Source organism: Mobula hypostoma, chromosome 13 (genome assembly GCF_963921235.1).
Source record: "Mobula hypostoma chromosome 13, sMobHyp1.1, whole genome shotgun sequence".
NCBI lineage: Eukaryota > Metazoa > Chordata > Chondrichthyes > Myliobatiformes > Myliobatidae > Mobula > Mobula hypostoma.
Genome location: NC_086109.1, coordinates 37,552,001 through 37,579,597, shown reverse-complemented (window position 1 = coordinate 37,579,597; position 27,597 = coordinate 37,552,001). Strand labels below are relative to the sequence as shown.

At 39.9% G+C, this 27,597-nt stretch overlaps 1 protein-coding gene across 2 annotated transcripts; it reads right to left on the bottom strand.

Moving 5' to 3' along the window:
* Nucleotides 1–1,915: 1,915 nt before the first annotated feature.
* ube2t (ubiquitin-conjugating enzyme E2T (putative)) lies at nucleotides 1,916–23,589 on the bottom strand. 2 transcript variants are annotated; one of them, XM_063066480.1, is made up of 7 exons: nucleotides 23,512–23,589; nucleotides 22,383–22,506; nucleotides 19,359–19,428; nucleotides 17,493–17,598; nucleotides 7,655–7,753; nucleotides 4,249–4,335; nucleotides 1,916–2,103 (listed from the first exon to the last, which is right to left on the bottom strand). In XM_063066480.1, the coding sequence occupies exons 2-7, from the start codon at nucleotides 22,489–22,491 to the stop codon at nucleotides 1,984–1,986; spliced, it is 591 nt and encodes a 196-aa protein (XP_062922550.1). In that variant the 5' UTR covers nucleotides 22,492–22,506; nucleotides 23,512–23,589; the 3' UTR covers nucleotides 1,916–1,983. The 2 variants fall into 2 exon arrangements, with proteins under 2 accessions (XP_062922550.1, XP_062922551.1); XM_063066481.1 differs by having other exon boundaries at nucleotides 23,457–23,545.
* Nucleotides 23,590–27,597: the final 4,008 nt, after the last annotated feature.

Here is a 27,597-nt window from a genome sequence, read left to right as displayed (position 1 = left end):
ACCATCCACCCTGCTCTGCTGGGGGAGAAGTTGACAGCAATGCAAGTGGATGCTTTCCTGGTGTCATGGATTCTTGATTACCTGACTGGCAGACCACAGTATGTGTGCTTGCAACACTGTGTGTCCGACAGAGTGATCAGCAGCACTGGGGCTCCACAGGGGACTGTCTTGTCTCCCTTTCTCTTCACCATTTACACCTCGGACTTCAACTACTGCACAGAGTCTTGTCATCTTCAGAAGTTTTCGGATGACTCTGCCATAGTTGGATGCATCAGCAAGGGAGATGAGGTCGAGTACAGGGCTACTGCAGGAAACTTTGTCACATGGTGTGAGCAGAATTATCTGCAGCTTAATGTGAAAAAGACTAAGGAGCTGGTGGTAGATGTCAGGAGAGCTAAGGCACCGGTGACCCCTGTTTTCATCCAGGGGGTCAGTGTGGACATGGTGGAGGATTACAAATACCTGGGGATACGTATTGACAATAAACTGGACTGGTCAAAAAACACTAAGGAAGGGTCAGAGCCGTCTCCATTTCCTGAGGAGACTGAGGTCCTTTAATATCTGCCGGACGATGCTGAGGATGTTCTACGAGTCTGTGGTGGCCAGTGCTATCATGTTTGCTGTTGTGTGCTGGGGCAGCAGGCTGAGGGTAGCAGACACCAACAGAATCAACAAACTTATTCGTAAGGCCAGTGATGTTGTGGGGATGGAACTGGACTCTCTCACGGTGGTGTCCGAAAAGAGGATGCTGTCTAAGTTGCATGCCATCTTGGTCAATGTCTCCCATCCACTACATAATGTACTGGTTAGGCACAGGAGTACATTCAGCCAGAGACTCATTCTTCCAAGATGCAGCACAGAGCGTCATAGGAAGTCATTCCTGCCTGTGGCCATCAAACTTTACAACTCCTCCCTTGGAGGGTCAGACACCCTGTGCCGATAGGCTGGTCCTGGACTCATTTCATAATTTACTGGCATAATTTACATATTACTATTTCACTATTTATGGTTCTATGACTATTTATTATTTATGGTGCAACTGTAACGAAAACCAGTTTCCTCCTGGGATCAATAAAGTATGACTATGACTAAATTTTTATCTTTTGGAAAAAAAAATCAGTAGAATCTCCTTTGACGGATCTCAACTTTACTTAATGCACAGACTTTTATAAGTGTTGTAATGGATCTGATGAGACCAGAGACGTGATCTCTAAGCTTTGAGTTCATATATCCCTCAAGGTGTTTAGCCCTAGCAAGCAAATTCCCAGTGACAATTTTGAAATACTGATATCTCAAATAATTTTCCAGATTGTTTGAAACATTGTCAAGAAAAAATTACAATAGTTCTTAAAATTCATGGGTGCTTTGTGATGAGCACATAATTGTTATAAATGCTGAAAGTCAAACTTGGAAAAGGCATTGGACACTACTTCCTGTCTATTGTAGCCGTGCACTTCCTAAGATGGCATGCCAAATGATGACATCATGAATGAATGACTTCTTAGTTAAGTGGTTAAATAGTTTGCTGTAATCATGGGCATAAGCCCAAAAAGCTGTTACCTGCCACATGCCAGGATTAAGGTCATCACATTAGGTTGGAGAGGTAGTTAAAGCAGAAAGGGGAAGATTTAGTTGTCATACCTCATATAGATGAAAAAAGTACATAGCTAGGATCAAAAAGGAGGGTTTGCTGAAACAACGCAAGCTGCTAAAGTCCAAATCATGGCTTGAAACATTAACTATCTCTTTACCTCCATAACACTTCTTGACCCACTGAGTTCCTCCAGCAGTCTGATCTTTTCCCCCTCCAGATTCCAGCATCTGCGGTTTGTACTCAATGCTGCTTCTGTTCAAGCTTTTCCCTAGGTGGTTTACTAATATAGTCAACAGTAAAGTTAAACATTTTATTGAAATAAAGTGACAATTTGGCAGAATAATTACAAACATTAAAAAATAACATTGAATATACAAATACTCCATTATTTACAAACAGAATTTTTTGGCATCGTCAGAATCACAAGCAGATCTTTTGCGTGGTATTGGTCTTTCCTTGGTTACATCTGGTTCGACCTGGTTCAGATTCTCTTTGAGATATGCAGGTATCTAAGGAAGCAAAAAACACTTCATGTTATTCATTGTCAAAAAATCTCCACTTAAAGCTTATTTGGTAACATCATTTGACTAAGATATCAAAACAAAGAAAACATAGGAAAGATCAAAAATATACAGTATGTAATACTATTACAAGTACCTGGATTTTATTATGCCATATGTTACATCCTCTGAGTCATTAAGAATGCCTTTTTCCACCACAATATCACCTGGATCAGCCTCGTCATAGTTTCTTCTATTGAAACTCTTGTTCATATATTTGATACCAGTACACAAGTTCTCCAACATTGGTAGTGGGCTTTCAGACTCTTCTGTACGCAAACTCAAAGGTCATTCAAAGCTATTAACTAACGCCCTAGTTTGTCAAGTCTTTCTCATTCAATCTTGTGACTGCTGATTCTACACTGGCTCCCTATTTTTGATTGATAACATTCTAGAAGGACTTGGAGTACTTTTTCTCCTTTGCTGACAGCTATAATCAATGGAAGTTATTATTGCAGCAATAACTTTTTCTTTTGCTCATCAGCTTGAACACTTTGCTGCAGTGTTAAGAGCACAAAGTCAATTAACAGCTATAACTTTTAAACATGAAAGGGCAATGAAATTAAGAAGACGAAAGATAGTGTTTGTTCAAAGCAAATACCAAGACAATGAAAATCATGAACCAAGCTCTGGCACACTGGAACTTAAGCAATTTTGAATAATGCCCTGAACCTACAAACCCATTTCCCAAGTAACTACATCCTTCAAACATTTATTTTTCCAGCAAGTATCGATAACATTGCGATAAAGTCCATACCATCTGTTGCAGAACTCCTTGTTCTTTTCACAGAAGATAGTTCTTTATGTTGATGTCTGTGTGTGTGGGTTTATTGTCCTGCTGCAGAATGAATTTGGAACTGATCAGACACCTCCCTAATCGTATCGTGTGACGGATGAGAATTTGCTTGTACTTCTCAGCATTGATTCCATTAATTCTGACCAGATCACCAAGTCCATTTGCAGAAATGCAGCCCCAAATCTACAGGAAACTTCTGCCATGTTTCACAGTTGGCTGCAAAAACTCATCCATGCAGCACTCTCCAGCTCTTCCACGACAAACCGCTTTCTGTACAAGCCAAAAATTTAAAATTTTGATTTGTCATACCAAAGCATTTGCTGCCATTGTTCAGCACCCCAGTCTTTGTGTTTGTGCATAGCTGAGTCTCTTGGTTTTGTTTCCACTTCAGAGGAATGGCTTTCTGGTAGCAACTCTTCCATGAAGACCACTTCTGATAAAACTTCTCACTGCAGCAGAGGGTTTTTGTGAATTCAGAGCTGTCAGCAGTGCTGGACCTCTTGCAATACAAGTGACATCAGTTTGATGTATCTCTCGTCTGTTTCACTCAGTTTCTGTGGCCAACCACTGCGTTTCTGGTCTTTAGCCTTGCCCATTTCTTTGTGCTTCTTCAGAAGAGCTTGGACAGCACATTTTGAAATTCCTCTCTGCCACGAAATTTTTGCTTGGGAGAGACCTTGCTGCTGCAGGTTGATCACCTTGTATTTTGTTGCTATTCTCACTCATCCCATGGCGCAAGAATTGATAAGGTTAAGCTGTCACATCTGCCAAACCTTTATCTTTTAGTTTGGCTGTCCTTCACCCAGTTTGATTCCCTCTACACCCGTTTCTGTTTCAGTGAATCAGTTTAGTTCATTCTGCTCATTATGTCATTGATCATTAGCATCCATTTGTTAAATTTGTTTAATTTTGCACTGGACTATATACCTACGAGGTAATCAAGTTTTTCCTTTGATAAGTGGTCTATAATTGAATATGTTACTTTCTTCAATAAAATACAAACGTTTCTCTGTAACATTTAAATTTTTGGAAAATGAGTGTTTGAAAATCTAAAATTTGTTCTTTTCTACTGACACACTAATGCAGAAGACAAAAAATATCTAAAATTTATATAAAAATCCAGGGTGCCTAAGATTTTTGCACAGTACTGTACACTCCAACTCTTTACACCACATTACCAAATTCATGTTTGGAAAGAAAACAGAACATTTTAAAATGGCATTTAACAACCAGCTACACAGCAGTATTGACACCCAAGTAATGGAAAATTATAATTCTCCACAAACGTTTAAACTCACCTTGTCCTTTGTTTGTGTTGCATGCTTTAATGTCCATTTTTTTGCATTTTCCACAAAAGACTGCCTGTTATATTTGAATTCAGATGACTAAAAATAAAATGTGAAAGTGCATTAGGTCATTTTAGGATGCATTTTATTCCTGTAGTTTATACACTACAATAGAGAAAATATGTTTAGTCATCAACTGGCTAGTGATATTCCTATCAGAAAGGCAAAAGCACACCACATCAGAAAGATGAAGTAACCAATACAAAATCAAACCAGAATTAGCAATCCCATATTGTTCATATTATAAATGCAATCCTAGAACAATTATATTAATGGAGTTTTGGAAACAGTGAAATGTTCCTATTGATACAAGTGCTCAATAATTTCTGATAACCAAAGATTCTAAAGATCTTGAAGAAAAGTTAAAATCCAAAAACATGAAGCCCTCCTGTATAGGAATAAATCACGTCAGAAGGCAAAGGGAGAGCAAAACACAAGACCATGAATCAAATCCAAGTGTTAATTAAAACTAGTATCATAATCAAGGAGGTCCAAAGGAAATGTTAAAGAGTAAATAAATTTATCTGATAAACTACAAATTTCAAATTAAGCAATGTGTGATTGTGGGGAAATTAATACTCACAAATGAATTTGTTCAAACTTAACTGAATTTTTCATTAACAAAAAATAAAATTGGAATTATCAAGGGAAAATTATGGATAACTTATTTTGGACAATCAGCGCCAGAGAGCAATGCATTTATTTTGTTCCACAAGGATCTGGGAGCCAGACTTTTAAGTTGGTGCCACAGTAGATTGCAACACTAGAGGTCCTCTGTGAGCTATGAAAATAGACAACACTTCAATCCAAATATTGCAACTTTAAACATCACTGCCAGTTTCTCCATATGAGCACTTTTAAATGAAAAGATTCAAGATTGTTTAATGTCATTCCCTGTATACGTGTAAAGGAAAACAAAATAATTTTCACTCCAGATCCAGTACAATACAAAAAAAAACAAGAATAATGAAAAATAAATACATAAGCTTATATACAGAGATTGATAGGCACAGGAATGTTTGTTCTTAGGTGACAGACAGGAAAAGATAAAGTACTGGTGGTGGTGCTCAGCCTAACTGCTTCATGCATCAGCCAGAATCAAATGGAGAGCAGAATTGATGGGCCAAACGGGCTAATTCTGTTGTGCTGAAGTTGAAGAGTAGTCACATTATTTATTGGATAAGCAGACACAGGACGAAAGGCCTCCAGGTGTCTCTTATATGTATCTGACCTCTTGCTCCATTCCATTATGTCATTCCATAGCACCAAGCCAAAGGGGCAACAAAATTGTAAGCCAGTTAATATCAAACAACAGGAATTCTGCAGATGCTGGAAATTCAAGCAACACACATAAAAGTTGCTGGTGAACGCAGCAGGCCAGGCAGCATCTGTAGGAAGAGGTGCAGTCGACGTTTCAGGCCGAGACCCTTCGAACAGATGCTGCCTGGCCTGCTGCGTTCACCAGCAACTTTTAAGTGTGTAGCCAGTTAATATTCCCATTTTTGTATATTTTATAGGAATTTTGTAACATTAGAAAAAATTGAAAGTTAATGTTTCAGATTTTTCTGATCACTATGCAACTCATTGCATTAAAGAACCACAGATGTGCATTGATAATTATGAATAAGTTAATTTTGTTTCCTTTCTACCATTTTTAATAATGCTCTCTACCACTTCTGTTCCATTTCTTGAATACCATCTTTCACTCCACTTCCTCATCCACAAGTATTTCACTTGGCTTTGCCTTCATTTTCACTTGGCACAACACATCATTCTCTGTAATTCCATGATTTTTAATGTAATGGCACTAATAGACACATTTTCCTCTTCATGACTCCCTTATTCACTCTTCAATCTCTTTCAATGACAACTACTGCTTCTCACAGCATCTTTGTGCGTAACCACACCAAATGTATTACCTATTCTTCTCCTTTCCCACCAGCTCAGACCCAAATGCTCCCTCCAGATGAAGTAACACTTCCCTTAATTTCTTCTAAATTAGTTTATTTCTTTCAGTACTCACTGTGTGGTCTCCTAAAATACCCAATTATACCCAATATAAATTAGGTGACTGCTTTGCAGAACACCTCTGTTCAATCCACACAGGTGACCAAGTTTCCAGTTTTTTCTCCCCCCCTTAAATTCTCTATCTCGTTTCCAAACCAACCCCCATCTTTGACCTCTTACACTAATCTAATGAAGCCAAACATCAAGCCTAAAGAGCAATCTCATCTGAGACCAAAAGACAAAGGAGCAGAATTAGGCCATTCAGCCAATTGAGTCTGGTCCACTATTCCATCATAGCTGATTTATTATCCCTCTCAACCCCATTCTCCTGCCATTTCCCAGTAACCTTTGACACCCTAATTAATCAAAACTTATTAACTTCCACTTTAAATATAGCCATTGAGTTGACCTCCACAGCCATCCATGGCAAAGAATTCCACAGACTCACCACACTCTGGCTAAATAAATTCCTCATCTCTGTTCTAAAGAAATGTTCTCGCGTTCTATGGCTGTGTCCTATAGTTCGAGACTCCCCCCACTCCAGGAAATAGGAAATATCCTCTCCACATCCACTCTAAGAATTTCAACATTCAATAGGTTCAATAGCCACACCCCGATTCTTCTAAACGCCAGCAGTACAGACCTTCAGGCAAACACTCCTCACATGTAAATCCTTTCAATCCTAGGATCATTCTCATGAACCTCCTCTGGACCCTTTCCAATGCCAGCACATCTTTTCTTAGATAAAAGGCCCCAAACTGCTAATAGTTTGACCAGCACATTACAGCCTTGGAGTTACAGTTAATTTCAGTTAAAAAGATGGAAAGGCTGGTTATCAGAACTCAATAGTTCTGATTGAACATCATAGGTTGTCTTTTTTGTCTCTCAAAGGAACTCCTTCCTAACTCATTTAATATTTCAAACATTCTCATTTCAGAATTCCAGCAACTATTTTGTTTCCTATTTCAATTGCAGCATCTTTACCCTAGTTTCTCTTCATTCACATCACTTCCAAAGACAGTAACTGTGATTAACAAGGTTTCAGCACTCAAACAATACCATCATATCCAGCTCTCCACCTTTTCCTTTGTTCTTTCCCCACAAAAATTGTAAAAAAAATCAAACAAATTCTGATGAAATGTGATCCACTTTTTACTTTAACTTTGCTTCTCTTTTTAGATGCTGCATAACCTGTTGAAGTTAGGATTCCTATATATATTTTTTTAAAACTCTCAATTTTCAGCATCTAGATTTTTTGTTAAATCAAGCAGTACATTCAGTAACACGCTCACTTTGAGATGAGTTCCATCAAATATTGTATTTGTGATTGCCAATTTCAAAAAAAACTTACAATGTCAGCCATGAGAGGATCATCTGGATTAGGTTCAGACATCAATAAATGAATTGATGTCAACACAGTAGAGAGGTTGAGAGATGGCCGCCAGGCTCCCTAAATAATAAAATTAACATATATCAGCATTAAGTATTTACATGTTTTTGTATATTTAAGATGAGCACTTTATTCTTTTTGGAGTATGGAATCTAATTGTCTAGAAATGAATATTTTCTTACAATCATACACTAACTTATAAACTGATCTGTACAATGATGAAATGCAGACAACATGCAATTAAAAACACTACTTCCTAATCAAATAAATACTGACATACCCACAAAACAGGGAAAAAGTCATTCATTTGATAAACTGATTGAAAGAACTCCAGTCAAAATAAACATAATACAGTTGTGCTGCCATTCAGCTTTCATTTACAGCTTTATTTGTAAAGATTTAAAGAAACAAGTGATACACACCAATTACAATGCATGAAATCCACAACAGTACAGCAGCAACTTGGAAATTAATTTCCACGATCAAACATTAGAACTTGCTGCAATAAAAGATATATCTGCAATAGTACTTAAAACACTTCACTGAACATCATTAATTTAAGGGAAAGATAATTTATTTTCTGAATTTTGAAACTGAATACTGTTCAACCTCAATTATATTGAGGCTGTAGTTCACTGTTCTCCAGACAAAGTTGGTAAATGACCTAATGGCACAAGTTCCCATTTTCTTTTTTTTTTTAATTTTATTTTTATTTGGATAAGGAATTCACAATTATCATGTACTTTTTTCACACATATAACCTTTTCCAGTTTTTTATATGTATAAAACTACAATTATTTATACATTCTTAAGTACACATTGAGATTATATAAAAGGAAAATAAACATTTAAATAGATAATTATGTACTGTGGTAAATCTAACCTATTAGGCTAAGTAATGAAATTAGTTGTTAAGAAAAATGGTAATAATAGTTTCCATACAACCCTTCTGGACCATTTCCACTGGTCCAAAATGTTGCATACAAGCCTATATACCAACCATTGTAGGTGTTTATATCCCAATTTGTTCTTGCTTGTTCCTGCCCGCAGACATAATTATCCAATCCCTATGTACTTATTTACTTAATTTTTTCATTTTTTTTTTATCCCTTTCCCAAATCTTTCCCTTTATTTGTGTTAATTCTCTATTTTCCAAAAAAAAACAAACATTTAGACTAGGGGTGCTTACGTTACCAATATTACTGTGTTGATGAGAAGAGCAATATAAATCATTAGGAGAGTCATCTAAAGTCTGCTCGCATTGGGGTTATATATTCAATCCATTTATTCCAGATTTGATAAAATGTTTCTTTTTGAGTTCTCAGGGAGTAAGTCAACTTTTCCATTTTAAATATTTCCAAGATAATTTCGTACCAATCTTCTAATGTAGCTGGTATTGGATTTAGCCATTTTCTAGTGATTGATTTCTTACTTGCCGCTAAGAGGGCCTGCAGCAACTTTATATCTTCCTTCTGTTCAAGGAACAATACATGCCCCAAATAGAGCGTCTCAAAGTTCAGAGGTATCTGGGATCTAAGTACCTTAACTAATGTTCTATGAATACCTTCCCAAAATAGACTTAATTTAGGGCAATCCCAGAAAATATGAAAATGATTTGCCTCCTTGGAGCCGCACCTTCTCCAACACATCACATTTGTATCTTTATATTTTTCCTGATATGGGGTCTTGAAGTATCTTATAATGTTTTTCCAACAATGTTCTCTCCAAGTCAAAGAATTAGTCGAGGACCATTGAAAGCTGCAGATTTTCCCCCAAGCCTCCTCTGAAAGTACCAACCCCGCTTCTTTCTCCCATTTCTCTTTAATATACAGTGTATTTACATTTTTAGCATGGGAGAGTGCATTATATAGGCGAGAAACTGATTTACTAGGTATTGAACTGCAAGCCAAATTCAGAATCTTGAAAAATTCTAATTCTACTGTTGATAGGTCTGTATATCTACAACTCTGGTTAACATAGTTTCGTATTTGAAGGTACCTAAAAAAAGTCATTATGTTCTAGGCCATGTTTGTCCTGCAGGATTTGGAAACTTTGTAATTATCTTTTATCTATAACTGAGAGGTAGGTTGTAAGACCTTTCTTTATCCATAGCTCAAATCTTTTATCTCCTCTGTTGGGAAGGAATTCGGTATCATATGCACACCATCTAAAGAGTTTTAACATGTTATTAATTCCACATGAATTAACCACCTTCTGCCATACTTTTAATGTAAGATTTATCCAAGCATTATTAAATTTTTCCAACTGGGCCATCAATCCTTTGTCAGCTATTGAGGCCTGAAGAGGAAAACTGTCAACTAATCCAAATTCTATTTCCTTCCATCTAGCCTTATATTCCCTATTACACCAATATAACAGAGGGGTTATCTGCGAGGCATAAAAATAATTTCTCAGGCAAGGAAGAACCATACCTCCTCCTTCCTTCCCTAACTGTAAGGTGTTATATCGAATTCTAGGTTTCCTTCCTTGCCAAATGAAGCGGGAAATCCATTTGTCCCATTCCCTGAATTGATTATCATCCACCTCCACTGGTAAAGTACGGAAAAGATATAATAACCGAGGAAAAATATTCATTTTTATAGTACTTATCCTTGAATTTAAACTTAAAAAGGGGATAAGGTTCCATCTATGCATATCCGCTTTTATCTCTGTGATTAATGGCCCATAATTTACCTGTGACAGTGTTGAAAGATCGTTCGGCAGGGTTATTCCTAAATATTTTAATGATTTAGCTTCCTACTTAAGATCGTATGTATCCTGCAATTTTTTGGATGGTGTATAATTTAGGGACATAACCTGCGTTTTCTTTACATTTATTTTATAACCTGATATTTTCCTAAAGTCATCCAACAGTGTAAACAATCCTATAAATGATTTTTCTGGTTCACTCAGATAGACCAAAACATCATGTGCGAATAACGCCACTTTCTGTTCAATCCCTGCCACCTTGATACCTTTTACGATTTCGCTCTGTCTTATTAGTTGGGCAAGTGGTTCAATATATAGCGCAAAAAGGAGAGGAGAAATTGGGCATCCCTGTCTAGTGCCTCTCTCTAAAATGAAGGAGTCAGAGAGGTCCCCATTTATCTTAATTCGGGCTGTAGGGCTGTCATATAGAGTCTGAATTACTTTAATAAACCTTTCTTGAAAGCCGAATCTTCCTAACACTCTGTATAGGAATGCCCAACTAACCGAATCAAAAGCTTTCTCAGCGTCCAATCCTACTACCATTGTCTCTGTCTCGTTCTTATTAACCTGTTCTAATATGTGCAGAGTTCTCCTTATGTTGTCCTGTGTTTGTCTTTGTTGAATAAATCCAGTCTGGTCTAAATGGATTAGGCCAGGTAAAAGCATTTCCAATCTGCGCGCTAATATAGATGTAAATAGTTTGTAATCTAAATTAAGAACACTAATTGGCCAATAATTGCCACATTCTAGTTTATCTTTACCCTCTTTAGGAATAACTGAAATAATCGCTTCTCTCCAGGAAGGTGGAGTTTCTCCTCTCTGCAAGATCCAATTAAAGGTGTTAAGTAGTAATGGGGCTAACTGTGTCTTCAGGGACTTGTACCACTCTGAGGTAAACCCATCAGAACCCGGGGACTTTCCAGCCTTTAACCTAGAGATGGCCACGTTCAGTTCTGACAGTTACTGGTTCTAATAAACTTTCATTTTGTAAATCTGTAAGTTTAGGTAGATCTAAAAAATTCAATACACTGTCTATATAGGGCTCATTGGGGGCCCGGGGTTGGGAGTACAGCTCTCGATAAGATGTTTCAAAACTCTCTTGAATTTTCCCCATTGTACTCTCCACAAGCTTTGTCTTTGGATTCTTTATTTTATGAATTGTATTGTCTGCTTGTTGTTTTTGTAATTTATATGCTAATAATCTAGCTGATTTACCTCCTACTTCATAATTCTTTTGTCTCAGGTAAAGAAAATTTCTTTGAGTTTCCAACGTATAAATATCATCAATTTCACTTTGCAATTTCCTAATTTCCTGTTTTTGATTTGAATTACTTTTGTTGCTATCTACAACTTGAAGTTGTTTTAATTTTCCTTGAAGGTCTGCTAATTTTTGTGCATTGATTTTTTTCATGTGAGTAGTAATGGAAATAATTTTCCCTCAGTACAGCTTTCAATGTATCCCATAAAATCACTGGTGATGTTTCTCCCGTGTCATTAAGGTCTAGATATTCTTTGATTTCTCCCCTTAATCTCTCCATTACTTTCGGGTTATTGAGTATATGTGAGTTTAGCCTCCATAGTGTTTTCCTCATTTTCCTTTCCAGGATTAGAGACATAGAGACTGGGCTATGATCCGACAGATCAATTGTTGCAATATTACAGTTTTTTATCCTGAGTCTATCTGTATTAAAGATAAAGAAATAGTCTATCCTTGAATAGGCTGAATGAGGGAAAGAGTAATATGTATAATCTTTACTAGTAGGGTGTAATTCCCTCCAGACATCTATAATTCCCAACTCCTCCATCAATGAATTCACTTTCCGAGTCAGAGGTTTATTCTGAGTAACTATTCTTGAAGAATCTAATATAGGATTTAATCTAATATTAAAATCCCCTCCACAAATTACTACCCCTCGAGAACTGACCATTAGGTCAAAAATGTGTCTATAAAATGACCATTCACTACCTGGAGGAGCATAAACATTCAGCAATGTTATTTCTGTACCTTCTATTCTTCCTGTGATTTTTACAAACCGTCCTTTTTTGTCTCTAGTCTCTGAAATATGTTCATAATAAGAGTACTTGATATTAAAGTAGCTACCCCTCTTTTGTGACTCAATTTATATGATGAATAAAATACACGCTTAAAGCCCATTCTTTTTAATTTTCCATGTTCAGATTGGCTCATATGTGTTTCCTGGAGGAAAGCTATTTGTGCAAGTTCCCATTTTCATGAAAGCCACTTGTAGTAACAATAGCAAGATTTGCTCCTTCCCTCACTATATGAAAGGCACAGTATGGACTCAGATTAGATCCTGACCTCCGATGCTGTCAGTGGACACTCCACCTGTCATCAGTTGGATTACCTCTACCAAAATGTCACAATAACCAATACATAGCTGATTACTATGCATTTCCCCTGGTGCAGGTGGGGGATATGATAATCCAGGTGGAATTGATTGCTGGGAGAGAAAAAATAAGTTACAAGGGAAATGGATTTGTTTTGAGAGGTCGCACAGCACCGATCTGTTTTCCTTCTAAAAGGAAGGAGTCTCAGCACTATACGAGAGGTGACTGATAAGTTCGTGGCCTAAGGTAGAAAGAGTCAGTTTTAGAAAACCAAGCACATTTATTTTTCAACATAGTCCCGTCCTACATGTACACACAGTCCATTGGTTGTGGAGCATATGGATCCCTCCTTTGTAGAAATGGTCCACAGCGGGGTGATAGATAAGTTTGTGGCCTAAGGTAGAAGGAGATGAGTTATACAAGCTCTCGTTACATGCACGTGCAGTTCAATTCCGAGCGAAAATGTAGCAAGTTTGAAATCTCCTCATCTCCTTCTACTTTAGACCATGAACTTATCAATCATCCCTGCTGTGGACCACTTTCTGGAGGTCCAAGACGTCGACTTCCACAAAGAAGGGATCTGTATGCTCCACATCCACTGGACTAAGTGTGTAAATGTAGGAAAAATAAATGTGCTAGGTTTTCTAAAATTGACCCCTTCTACCGTAGGCCACGAACTTATCAATCACCCTTTGTAAATCAAATTTTCACATTACAACAATTTAGTCTTCAACAGTACCCACAGAGGAAGACACCAAAAGGCAAACTGAATTTCATTAGATTTTTGCTCATAAACTACAGAACATGTGCCAAAATTTTTCAGTTGCCCAGTGTTAAAAACTAATAATTATTCAATTAATATTGGGAAGACATTCATTTGTGGAGTAACTCAGGATTGAAAATGCCAAGTACAGCATAACGGAATATTCAAGCTGCTTTCAAAAACAAAGTGTCATCTAATTGCAGGAATTATTATTCCTCAAGTCATTCCCTATGTCCTTCAGACCATGATTTTTAAGTTAGTATACAATCATGATAGCTGAGGTTCTTCATTAGGTTCATATACAAACCAGCAGGGCTGTAAGTTGAGGCAGCAGAGATGGGATCATCATGGGTGTGGACCAAGTACATCCAGAGGGGCAGATAGCCAGACAGTGTATCTATCTTTTGCAAATCCTTCAGTAGTTGCATAGACTCCTGAAGAGTAGACCATCTGTTGGACGGAAGCGACTAACAACTCTGATAGAGGCAGATGCCAAGTTTTTAAGCTCACCAGTGGGAAGTGGTGCTTTAGCACTGCTGGCCCACCACCTTGAGGGAGTCTTAATCAAAGTGGGCCGAAACTCCTGAAGACAGGTGGCTGATCAACTGATGATCCCACTGGTGAAAGCACAGGACAGTTAACATCTTAGTCCAATTATTTTGTTCTGGACACCAGTGACTACCAGGAATAGTCTGGTTGGCGACCGGGAATAGTCCGGTGACAGCGTGCAGAGACAGCGGACAGACAGGAAAGACCGACACCGGGGGTGTCAGGATTGGCAGTCCGGGCACCAGCTCAGAAGAGCACCCACCTCTTGAAGCTCCTAGTTTACATGGAGAAACATACCCTTGGGGTCTTCCGAGAGGGAGGGAGAGTGATGGACCCAATCAGACAGTTACAGTTAATTACAGGGAACGACTACGACCAAGAGCTAGGATAAGAGGCTCTGAGTGTCCAGGGTATTGGTGTGGGAAAGCATTTTCCAGCATTTAAGGTTCACAAGTCTACCAAGCAAAGTTGAAGTGCTATTCCATCCCAGTGGATGAAAATGAAATTACTTCACCAAGCACAGATGATGTGGTCTTTTCAACCACTGATTCACAAGCCACAGCGATTCGCTCTGGAGAGAGTCATCATACTCCTGGTCAGACGAGAGATAACCCAGGTCAGGTTTCAGACCACAGTACCCAGGTAGATCCTTCACATAATGGCGGTGGTGAGGAGGTAGAGAAGAATAGGAAGGTCAAGTGGCCAGCAATGGCAGACGAGAAGGCTTGGCATGTATTTGATGAGGATATCAGTATGATGTTGGAGAACACTCTCATGGGAACATCAAAGAGAAAGTTGGAAGTGATGGGCGATATGATTTACGATGTTGGAAAGTACCGGTTTGGTTTGGTTGAGTTGAAGAAAGCAAAGCCAGCACAGACACTAAGCAGGCGCCAGGAGATTAGTAGGTTGAGGTGAGAGCTTAGATCATTGAGACAGAGGTGAAAGGTAGCAAGTGAGGTGACAAGCCAGGGCTTGCTGATCTCCAAGAGCATTTTCGATTAAAGTTAGCATCACTCCGTCGTGCAGAGTCACAACGTAAAAAGAGAAAGAGGAGATTCCATCCATTCAGGACCATCCAACTAAGAGCCTCGGGTGATGGTACACAGAGGAGCTGAGAGACACCAAGAGGGTCCAAGAGACAGGAGAACAGATCAGCAGAGGTCTTTTGTCAAGTGTGGCTTGCCTCGGAAGTTGAAGTTGTGGTGCTTGCAGTACGGACTGATGCCACAGATAATGTGGCCACTGACTGTCTATGAAGTGGCAATGTCCCATGTTGAGGCAATGGAACGGAAGGTCAACAAGTATGTGAAGAAGTGGCTTGGAGTACTGAGCAGCCTCACCAATGTTACAATCCACAGTAGCCAGGGTAAGATCATTCTTGATGCTTCGAGACTCAGAAGACCCTGTCATCAAGAACACCCAGTCAGATGTGAGATCAGGCAGGAAGTGGTCAGCCCATGTAGCAGTTGATGAGGCAGAGTCTAGATTGAAGCACAAGGAGATGGTTGGGGCTACCCAGCTAGGCCACCAGGGACTTGGATGGACGACCCACAAGTGGTGGTCATCTTCTACAGGTAGGGAGCACTGTGAGCTCGTAATGCAAGAATTACAAGAGGTAGAAGAGGAGAAGAGGTTAGCTAAAACAGCTGGCCTGGCCAAACAAGGGGCTTGGGCCTGGAGGGAAAGTGTTGAACAACGACACCTATCTTGGAATGTTCTGTGGCAGATGGAACCACTCCGCATTTCTTTTCCATGCAGAGCAGCGTACCACCTGCTCCCAACACCTGCCAACCTCAGCACCTGGTATGAAGACAGACAGGTGTGCTGCTTGTGGCGAGAAAGGAACACCAACATATTTTGAGTGCATGCAGTCAATCTTTCCAGCAGCATGTACACTTGGAGACATAACAACATTCTCAAAGTTGTAACAGAAGTGGCTAAGCAGAGTACTGCAGCACAACTTACCTCAAGCCCCTTGCAGCGCAGAACATCGCATATCATTTGTGAAAGAAGGCTCCAAGTCAAGGGTGTACAGCGCAAGCCCACGATCAAGCATACTTTCTTCAGCCAATGACTGGTGTCAAGGCTGACCTGGATGGGAAAGGCAGTTTCCCAGAGCAAATAGCTTTCACCACATTGTGTCCAGATATAATCATATGGTCTGACACCAGTAGAGAAGTGGAACTTGGTGAACTCACAGTCCCCTGGGAAAACAACATCGATGAAGCCCGTGAGCGCAAGTTTACCAGTATGCAGAATTAAGATCGAGTGCAGAGACAGAGGGTGGAAGGTCTTATGCTATCCATTCAAAGTAGGTTGGCATGGCTTTATTGCATTCACTTTCCAGAAGTGGCTGCGTGACCTTGGCTTCACTAGAAGAGGGATCAAGTAAACCAGCAGGGCTGTAGCTGAGGCAGCAGAAACAGGATCATCATGGGTGTTGACCAAGTACGTCCAGAGGGGCAGATAGTCAGACAGTGTATCCACCTTTTGCAAACCCTTCAGTAGTTGCATGGAAACCTGAAGAGCAGACTATCTATTAGATGGAAGCGACCAACAACTCTGATAGAGGCAGATGCCAAGTTTTTAAGCTCACCAGTGGGAGGTGGTGCTTTAGCACAGCTGGCCCACCACCTCGAGGGAGTCTTGATCATAAGTGGGCCAAAACTCCTGAAGACAGGTGGCAGATCAACTGATGATCCCACTGGTGATAGCACAGGACAGTTAACCTCTTAGTCCAAGTGTATTTTCAATTCTAAACACTAAATTCTCAAAAGTAGATTGGTGCCCAATTTAGAATGCTGGAGGCAAAAACAAAATGCAATATTCTAATTACTCAATTCATTTCTAAATCCCGAATACTATTTGGGGATTCAGGGAAAAGAAAACGTGAACAAGAAATTATTTATTCTCATATCATTGATACAACAAGTTCCCAGTACAAAGTATCAAGATACAGAAGCGAGTATCAAAGTGGATATTCTTGATGTGACGCTAAGCAAGCTCTAGCCACAGAAAAATAATGCCCATTAATGTTTGACGTTGTGACAACAAACAATTAAAAACAAATCACGAAATTGAAGAGTACTATTTGAATCACTTAAAAAAGTATACCTAGGTTGTTCCAAAAATATAGTAGCAAGTCCAAGTATTTTATTAATTAACATTACTTCCAAAGCTAATGGAGGGAAAAATAATAGTGTATATATAAAATATAAGACAGTAACACTGTAGAGCAGGGCCCCCCAACCTTCCTTATGCCATAAACAAATACCATTAAGCAAGGGCCCCCCAACCTTCTTTATGCCATAGACAAATACCATTAAGCAAGGGGCCCATGGACCCCAGGTTGGGAATCCCTACTGTAGAGTCATTTTCAATCAAGGTATCAATAGCATCCAAGTCTTGACAAATAACTCTGATTACCTTTGGAGGCAACTTCAAGATGTCCAAGCAGATCCTTCCTGCTGTGTCAATGTTGGGATGATATATTGGAGTAAGAAAACGTATTTTTGGAGGTTCAAATGGGTATCTTTTAAAAAAAAAATTTAACAAGAATTTAAAATGATAATTCAATTTGTTTTCCACTTCCTGATTATTTTCTAAATGGATGAGAAAGTATATTTTAAAGTGTGTCTGCTTTAAATTAAACAAGCACCTCAGTCATATTTACTTTTAAATCATTTGTAATCTCAAAAAAAATAAGACCTTGCCTCGCAGTGCCAGTGACCCAGGTACAATCCTGACTTCCAACACTGTGTGCAGTTTACATGTTCTATCAAAACTCCTGTTATGGGATTAATGTACAAGTGCTTGATAAGTGGCACAGACATGTAGTTTAACAATAGTTGCTACACTCCGTAATTTTGATTCATTGTTGACAAATTAAAGCCATGTAGGGAGTCAGTTTAAACTAAGCAGCACAATTCCACTTAATCCTACCTTCACCACTTTAACCTAAGTATACCTAACAAAGATGACAAGGAAACAATTTTTGAAATAATGGCAGATCTACGATCTACGCCCCCCCGCCCAGCGGTTAAATATAGAAATTAAGTAACCTAAATTCATGCTTTTCAAAATAGAACAAAAGGTTTCAAATTTAGTTCTTCCTCAGTAAGCGTATCACAGTGGAAAGACAAAATACATTTTCCTATGTGTATTTTAGCTTTCATGTTCATAGACCATTTAAAAAATGCTGCAGATATTAAAGATAGGCACAATTCAAGCACAGCCGTGCTTAATTAACCAAACAGTAGAACATAGGACAGCACAGGAACAGGCCCTTCAGCCCACTGAAGGCTGATTCATACTTCTGCATCAAATCGATGCCGTAGGTAGTATAGCCGCGAACCCTACACCGTAGCCTGATGCGCACCTCTCCCAAAACGTAACTACGCGTCGCAGCAACACAGAGCGCAACCACTGTGATCGGTCCGCTTGGTAGCATCGCATTTCTTCCTACGCTGCAATAGCTTCCCATTGGGCGACTGAAGGGCAGGGAAGGAACTCTGGCTGCAATGCTTTCCATAAAACTTTACAGACCTCCGAAATTATGGAGGACACATTTCGATTTTATGAAAAAAGACGCTCGCTTTAAACTTGTTTACCCCGAGAAAGAGTACCATGACCATGAAGCCTTGCACGGGCAGGTGTGCGCATGTGTGACGTGCCTGAATTGCAGAGCAATGCAGACACACCAACGCACAAATATAAATGCTCACAATGTGCGTAGGCCACGGCGTCCATTTGACGCAGAAGTATAAATCAGCCTTAAGTCTGCACTTAAGGATGCTAAAGTAAATCTCTTGCCTGTGGATGATCCATAACTTTATTTCCTGCATACTCATGTGCCCATCTAACAACCTCTTAAAGTATCACATGAGTTTCTACTACAACCTTGGGCAGCCTGTTCCAGGCACTCTATTAAAAAAAAGAAAAAAGAATTGTCTTGCAATTCTCCTTTAAGCATTTCTCCTCCAAATTAAATGCATGTCCTCTAGTACTTGACATTTCTACTCTGGGAAAAAGATTCTGACCATCTACTCCAGCTTTGCTTCTCATAATTTTAAACCTCTATCAGATCTCTCCTTAGTCTCTGAGAAAACAACACAAGCTTTCTCCAACCTCTACTTACACCTCATACCCTCTAATCCTGGCAAACATCTGTATTGTTTCCAAAGCCTCCACACCCTTCCTGTAATGGAGTGATCAGAACATACAGGAGTGTTACTCTGTGCAAAGGAACACAAGGGCAGGGGAAATCAAAAGTGATATTAAAGCTAATTTTACCTTTCAGGAACAATAATTTCAAGATTAAATATTCCCCCTTCATATGGCGAATCAGCGCTTCCCAAAATTTCTAGAAAGAATAAAATAGGATTTATAACCAAAGTTAAACTGTCAGATTTAATTCCGTAAAAAAAAATGATTAGCCTTGACAGCTCAGATTAAAAATAAACTGAGGGCCATTAATAAGTTAAAACTATGACAGCCCATACATTTGGAATCAGAATCACTTTATTGCCAGTATGTGAAGCATACCAGATTGATTGTAGTTCGGTGCCAAGCATAAAACACAGGGCAATACCACAAAAAACAACGCAATAGCAACCAGCAGTTTACAAGACAATAGTGCAAACAGCCATGAGCAATCAACAATTAGCAGAATGGGCACATGTGCAAACGTCAATAATCAAACTTAAATAAATGTGAACACATAGTCAGACTTAATTATCAGCAGAACAAGGAGACCAGGAAACACTGTTTAACAGATGTGCAGGGACAGTTACAGCATTGCACCTGAGTGAGTTTTGTTGAGAAGCCAGATAGCTACAGGGAAAAGCTTTGGAAATGTTTAGTCCTGGTGGTAATGGATTTGTAGTGCCTCCCTGATACCAATTTAGTGAAAAAGTGACTGTGCGGTGGGTGGAATCAACAGTAATTTTTTTCAGCTCTTTTCTTAACTCTGGTGATGAGCAACTCCTTTAATGTTGGTAGCTGACAGCCAATGATCTTCACCATTGAGTGGACCATTCGCTGCAACTTGGAGGGAGAGGAGGTGGCAGGAAACCAAATGGTAACACAGCTTGTCTTAACACCCTCTATGTTGGCTGAGTAAAAATTTATCAGGATATGCCCTGAGATGTTGTTTCCAAAGCTGGTGTAGGAAGAATCTCTGTTGGGCTTTACCAATGATGAGTACAACATTCTTGGTCCACTTCAATGTATTGGTAATGATAGCCCCAGGAATTTAAATGACTTGACCAGACACAGCCTGACCCTTAATTTACAAGGGGGTGGGGTGGGCAGGTACAGCTGTTAATGTTGGTCAATCATCATTTCCACTTTCTTGATAGCATTAAGCTCTACATTGTTATGAGCACACATTGTTGCAAGATGGGTGATCTCACTTTGATAACAAGTCACATCATTATTGCAGATTGAGACCAACTACAGTCATGTCATCCAAACTTTAGAATCTTAAATTTATCTGTGGAGGTAGTCATTTGTATAAAGTGAGAATGGGAGGGATGAAAGAACACAAACTTGGGGAGAGCTTATAGACACTGGATCAGACAAGGAGCCCAACCACACATATTGCTTCCTTCTTGTCAGGAAGTTTGCAGTCCACTGACAGATAACTTAGGGTACATCTAGCTAGGTTAGCTTGCTGTGGAGTAACTAAGGAACAATAGTGCTGAAGGCAGAGCTAAAAACCACAACAAAGATCCTCACATTGCTGTTGGGAGGAATCCAAATGGTGAAGAATGTAATGAAGGCACAAGTTAACTAAATCCTCAACTGAGTGATTTGCTCTATAAGCAGACTGTAGCGGGTCAAGAAGAGGATCAGTAATGGACTTGAGATAGGTCAACATCAGATGTTCAAAGGTTCTCATAACTACTGAAATCAGAGCGACTAGCCTATAATCATTAAGTCCAGTGATCTTGTCTTTCTTGGGAACTAGAATGATTATAGCAACTTTAAAGCAATCCAGAACACTGCATAATTACAGGAAGGTGTTAAATAACTCAATGAAGACATGTGTTAGCTGATCCTCAGTGTCTTTCGAGTACCAGGTGAGACCATTAGAGCATGCAGCTTTCCTAATGTTGTTTTCCAAATCCTCTGCGAACATCTTCTTGCTTCACAGGAAGTATAGGGTGGCATGGGGGGAGAGGGCAAGAGGGGGAGGATGCAGAAGGTAGTGAATAGGGGTGGGATGAAGGAGACATTGGAGTGGTTGTGAAGGAGGAGGGTGGGTTAGATCAGAGGAAGTGAGAAAAGATAGATGTTGATTGTCCATATCAAACCAGCAATAAAACTGACTGGCCAAGGTAGGGAATGGAGATGTGGGAGCACTTCTGAAGTTGGTAAGACTTTGCAGGAAACTCTAGACTGCCTGGCTACTGTTGTTGAAGTCTCCCTCTAGCTGATCTATTTAAGTGCAAACTGCCATTTTGCAGAGCTATATTTCTGTTTCTGGACCTATAGGCATGATCCTTTGCAGAGTCCTCAACTCCTTGTTGACTCATGACTTGTCATTGTTATAACTCAATGATGTTTTTAAGACACACATCTTCACAGGATTTGTAAAATGTTACAATGTTCATCTATACTATACAGCAACCTTCCAATCCGTGGAGCCCAAGCAGTCTCTCAGCCTTCCAACAGCCTCAGGAGTCCATCATCATCTGATGGTCGTGGTTGGTTTAGATTGTTCCAGTTTTTGTTTATAGCTGGGAACAAGCCCGATCATGGCATGGTCAGAGATGATAATCGGTGCCCAACAGGAAAATGGCAGAATTCCTCTTTAATGTTGGTATAGAAGTAGTCCAAAATTCCATCCTCAAGTCAGGTAGCTAACCATCTGGTGGTATTCTGAGCAGATTATGTTTCATGTTACAATGGTTAAAATTCCTCATAATGAAAATGAAATTTATGGGAATTTTATTTTCCAAATCACAAATGATATCAGCAAGCAGCCAATGGGCAGATTGAGCTTTTGCATGAGGTGGGAATGCAAATACCATTCAGAATAACAGAGTGAAATTTCCTGGACAGGTAGAATAGTTTGCAATGCAAGAAAAGAGTCTCTAAGTCACCAAAGGAAAAAGAAAGAATGATGGACACATCCCTGCACTATCTGTTATTTATAAGCATGTACAAGACACCAGCAGGTGATCTGCTACATAGTGCACTGTCAGCATCCACTCTAAATATCTGGTATCCTGACATTTGAACAAAGTTGTCTGGTATGTCAGAGTTAAGCCATGTTTCAAGTTTGGATTCCTGCAAGTAATTAAAACATACGTGCTCGTAATTCATCCATTTGATCACATTTCTGCCAGCAAGAAATACCAGGTGGAGGCTGGTTCGCCAGCAACTGCAGCTCCTTTTTTAACCTCGAAACTCTTTGCATTGTCTTCCAGTTTATCTGAAGTACACAAAGACAAGAAATTACATAATTTAGCAACTTTAACATGTAAAACAACCCAAGCTGACTTGTAGAAACACTGACAAAATTTGGGACTGAAATATACAAGGATATTTTAGACATGGAATCAAGAACTTGGTCAAGTGGGTAATCACAAAGAGAAAATGTATCACCTCACTGGATTACCAGAGAGAGATTGACAACAGGATTTGGAGGCAAGGCATCTGAAGTCAGGGCTGTTAATTTCAAGGATAATTAAAGGGGCTAAATTGGAGATACTTAGATTCCTCAAAGGGCCACGCTGCTGCAGGAGAGACATGCAAAGTTTATAGGTTTCTGTGTTGTTCCTGGCATAAGCAGCAGAATTGAGTCATATAGCATAGAAACAGGTCATTTCGCCCAACTCATGCAAACCAACCAAAATCTCCATCTAAGCTAGTCCTATTTACCATTATTCCTCCAAGCCTTTCCAATCTACATACCTGTTCGTCTTTTAAATGCTGCCTTAATAAGTACTTCTAACAGAGGTATGTCTTCCAACACAACTTCCTTTACTGAAAGCAGAAATTTCAACTAAACAGTAGTGATCGGCGGAGCAATATCCCCTCTTGCCTATACACACAACATTGCCTCCTCCCCGCCCCCCCCATGAAATAAAACAACCCTAATTTGACAATCAGCAGGTACAAAGTTACACACAAACAACAGGAATTCTGCAGATGCTAGAAATTCAAGCAACATACATCAAACTTTGATGTATGTTACAAAGTTACACAGTGAGTTTGCATCGCATGCAGTATCTGAGGAGTGAAATGGATAAACGTTTGTCGTCCATAACAACTACCCTCAATTGCTTCTGAACCAACTCCCGCAGTTCAGCATCTCCCAGTCTAAGGACAGCGATGGCTGCATCGCAGAACCCATGTCGGAATATAAATTAGCATCCTCACCGAGTCAGGACTGGCTGAACCACAGTCAGCGCTCGGAAGGGAAGCGTTCACTTACCGAGGCTCCTCGGCCTGCAGACACTTCCCTCGCTCCGCCGGTTTCAAATCACCCGCGAGGTGCGCCTCCTGCAACGGCTGCTTCCGGTCGCTGCGAGGCAAGGCAAAACCCGGCCTGGATCACACATGGCCGGACTGGAGCATGTCGGCGCTTCGCTTCGAAACGACGCCCGTGGCCAACCATAAAGCCCGGAAATTCGGAAGGGACTAGTTTATAAAATACTGTGACTTTTGTGACCTTATACCTTCCCAAAATGTACTCCAGTCACCAGGTTTTCGCTGATTCACGTAACATTTCTTTATCCCCTTGAAGACACTTCACATCCTCCCTCCTACTCGAATGTCTGCCTAGTTTAGATCATTGGCAACATGACATTTCGACATCCAAATTGTAAATATTGAGGACTCAACTACCCACAGCCTCCTGTGCAGTGGCCCCTCCATACCAGACAGTGATGCAATCAGTTAGAATGATCTCCATCAAGCACCTTTAAAAATTTGTGGGTCTTAAGTGACATTCCAAGTCTCCTCAAACTCCTAATGAAATGTAGATGCTGTCATGCCTTCTTAGTAATTGCATCAATATGTTGGATCAATATGTGGGCTCGTGGCCAAGTGGTTAAGGCATTGGACTAGCGACCTGAAGGTCATGAGTTCGAGCCCCAGCCGAGGCAATGTGTTGTGTCCTTGAGCAAGGCACTTAATCACACATTGCTCTGCGACGACACTGGTGCCAAGCTGTATGGGTCCTAATGCCCTTCCCTTGGACAACATTGGTGTCGTGGAGAGGAGAGACTCTGCCAGGCGCAGATCCATGGTCTCGCAAGACTAACGGATGCCTTAATGTTGGACCCAGGGCAGATCCTCAGAGATGTTGACTATATTGACTATGTTGCCTTTTCCACTGCTGATCCCTTCATGAACAGTATGTGCTTTTGCAACATAGAGCTACGATAGCACATACAATCACAAAATAATATTAGCACAAGTCCCCGAGTGGCATGGTCTGGAGATTGTTGGTGCATGGGATGTTGTCCTGGAGCCATGTTTGTGCACGAACAAGTCTGCAGCAGTTCCTCATCTCGCGCTGGTTCAGCTACAGGAAACACAGTTTGTCTTCCAGGGAGCAAATACTGGGAGAGCAGTACCGATGCAAGGATTCCAGCTCGCGCGCCACGCCTCTACATCACCCTCCTACATCATCTCCGGCACCTCATCCCCTGGGTGGCTGTAGCAGGTGACAGCCTGGTCTGCACAGCTCCCCTGCCGTCAGTCTCACCAATGAGCCAGTGAATTGAACTTGCAGTATTTTATATTACCAATGTCCAACTGGGTCTTGTGATCACAAAAAAAAATCATTTAAAACACACTCTGCACCTGGAGAGGCCACTGTGACCATGCACGCCGCCATCTTAGCAGGAGGGGAAGAAGAATTTTCAAATCATAATAGTAACTTACCTCCAATTTCATGATCTAACCTCCTGACCAATCTCTAATATGAGATCTTGTTGAAAAACTCCTGAAATCCAAATATACCACAACCAATCATTCCTCCTTACCTATTCTTCTCATCACATCCTCAACTTGAACTTCTGCCAATCTAATGTGATCCTTCAGTGTTCACAATTTGGTCTTCTCTAAATCAATCTCTGCAGATGATCTTCACTTTATTTTTTTTAAAGGGGCAGGGATGAGGGGAATAGTAGGTCAGGGCAGTAAATGAAGAGTTAAGGAGAGGAGATGATATATATGTGATTAATAAATAAATCCAAATCTAAATTCTCCACCATAATTCTGCTTTAATGTATCAGTTTATAGTCACTTCCAGTGTTGTACTGGGCTGGCCATTCCTGTCAGTGCAGCTTCTCTGGTGTTTAGTTAGTGCTGCCCTCCAGTGTTCAATCGGTGGTAAAACGAACTGGACAAGGACAATATACGATCAATCCACAGTCATGCCCCTGAAGCACTGGAGTATATATTTTTTTTCTTTGTAACTGTTTTCTTTTGCAATCGTAATCATTTGTGCTATGTGCTCAGTTCAGTGTGCTGTGTGCTGTTGGTAATGTGTTTTGCACCTTGGTCCCAGAGGAACACTGCTTTGATTGGCTATATTCATGCTAACTTGAACTTGAACTTAGTTCATCTGTCTGTGATATTGGCTCAATTTTTCCACTCAATTACCATACCCTGACCTGCTATTTGCAACTTCTTTATCACCTGATAAGTCCACCTGATTGACACCCCATCCTGATGCTCACCCTAGCCCAAACTATCACAGATTTATCCTTTATCCTATCCACCTTTCTGTACACTATGCCTGCAACCTAAAGTCAACATTTTATCTCTCTGCCCCAGTTTTGACAAAAGGCCTCTTTCTTTTTTTAAGCACACTGCTTGATCTATTGAATATTTCTACCATTTTTGTTTCAGATTTCCTGCATCTGCTCCTTTCACTCTCTGGACATCAGGGATGAAGAAACCTTGAGTAGGTGCTGTCAATATTCATTGAGGTTTGGAAGAATGAGGGGGGGAATCTAATTGAAACTTTGATGATGCCGTGGGAAATTGGCAGGATGAATGCGTAGACGGTTTTTTCCCTCTTCATCCAAATGGAGATGAGGATGGAGTCCTTCATTTGGGGTTGTGTGTCTTTTGAATTTTCTACCCCAAAAGGTTGTGGAAAAAATATCACTTTATGTATTTTAGGTGGAGGTTGACAGATATTTAAACTGCAAGGGACTCAGAAAGTATGAGTAGGCAAGTGGTGTTCAGGCTACAAAACAAGAGGTGAATTGCAGCACAGGCCCAAGGGGATGAATGGCTTGCTCCTTTTTCTTATGTTGTGTGACAGCTTATGTGAAATTAGAGCCGATAAAGAAAGCACTTTGGGAAACAGATAAATCTTGTTGTGCAAATTGTGTGCTGATGAGTGAAAAGCAAAGATAAAGAGCCTCAAATGTACTTAATGATTCACTCACTGCTAACTTCTGGCGTGAAGAATCCCAGATCCACAACTCCACACAGCAAATGTTTCAGTTAATTTCAATCTTATGTTTGCCATTATCCACAGAATGGCCTTTATATGTTTCAATACAACCATCTCTTGTTCTTCTAAATTACATGGAACCTGGACTCAACTTATTCACCTTACCCAAAAGATAACCCTGCCAGTTTATGAATCAATCTTTTCTGTACTTTCTCAAGGGCAATTACTTCTTTCCTTAAGAAACCAAAACTCTGCACATTATGCTCTCTCACATTAAGCCCCTTTACTCCTTTTGCTTTCTAATTGCTTTCTGTACCTCATTTCTAGTGTTTTTATTATATTTCATGCTGCCAGATTCAATGGTGTCATATTATTAAATAATTGAATGCATTTCTCTTCTTCCTACCAAATCAAGTGATCTCACATTTCCCCATAAAATACTCCATTTCATATCATTCTTCCCAGTCACTTTGCATATCTCTAACCCTTTAAAATCTTTTGTGCGTTCCAAACATCTTCAAGTCAAAACTGAGATTATTGTCATATGCTCAAGTACATGTACAGATACAATGAGGAACTTACTTGCATTATCACAGGTGCAGAGAATCATACTAACTATAAAACCATAAGACTATAAGACATAAGTGCAGTATTAGACCAGTTGTCGCATCGAGTCTGCTGTCATTCCATCATGGCTGATTTATTATCCCTCTCATCCCATTCTCCTGCTTGCTCCCCGTAACCTTTGATGCCCTTACTAATCAACAACCTATCAACCTCCCCTTTAAATATACCCTAGAGCCATCAAACATAAGACCTTTCATTTGGGAATCATTCTTGTGAACCTTCTCTGAACTCTTTCCAATGCCAGCACATCTTTTCTTAGATAAGGGGCCTATCACTGCTAAAAATACTCCGAATGTGGTCTGTTCAATGCTTAATAAAGCCTCGGTATTACATCCTTGCTTTTATATTCTAAACATAGAAATGAATGTGAACATTGCATTTGCCTTCCTTATCACTGACTCAGCCGGTAAGTCAACCTTTAGGGAATTCTGTATGAGGACTTCAAAAGGTCCATTTGCACTTCTGATTTTTGAA

Bases quoted from the DNA above. Each gene is read 5' to 3' on its own strand.
- ube2t (XM_063066480.1), bottom strand. From the start codon at position 22,491: ATGCAAAGAGTTTCGAGGTTAAAAAAGGAGCTGCAGTTGCTGGCGAAC. The intron at 17,599-19,358 runs GTAAAATTAGCT...TTTTTTTAAAAG, and splicing joins GAAATTATTGTTCCTGAAAG to ATACCCATTTGAACCTCCAA. The intron at 7,754-17,492 runs GTAATCAGAGTT...TTTATTATTTAG, and splicing joins TCTTGAAGTTGCCTCCAAAG to GGAGCCTGGCGGCCATCTCT.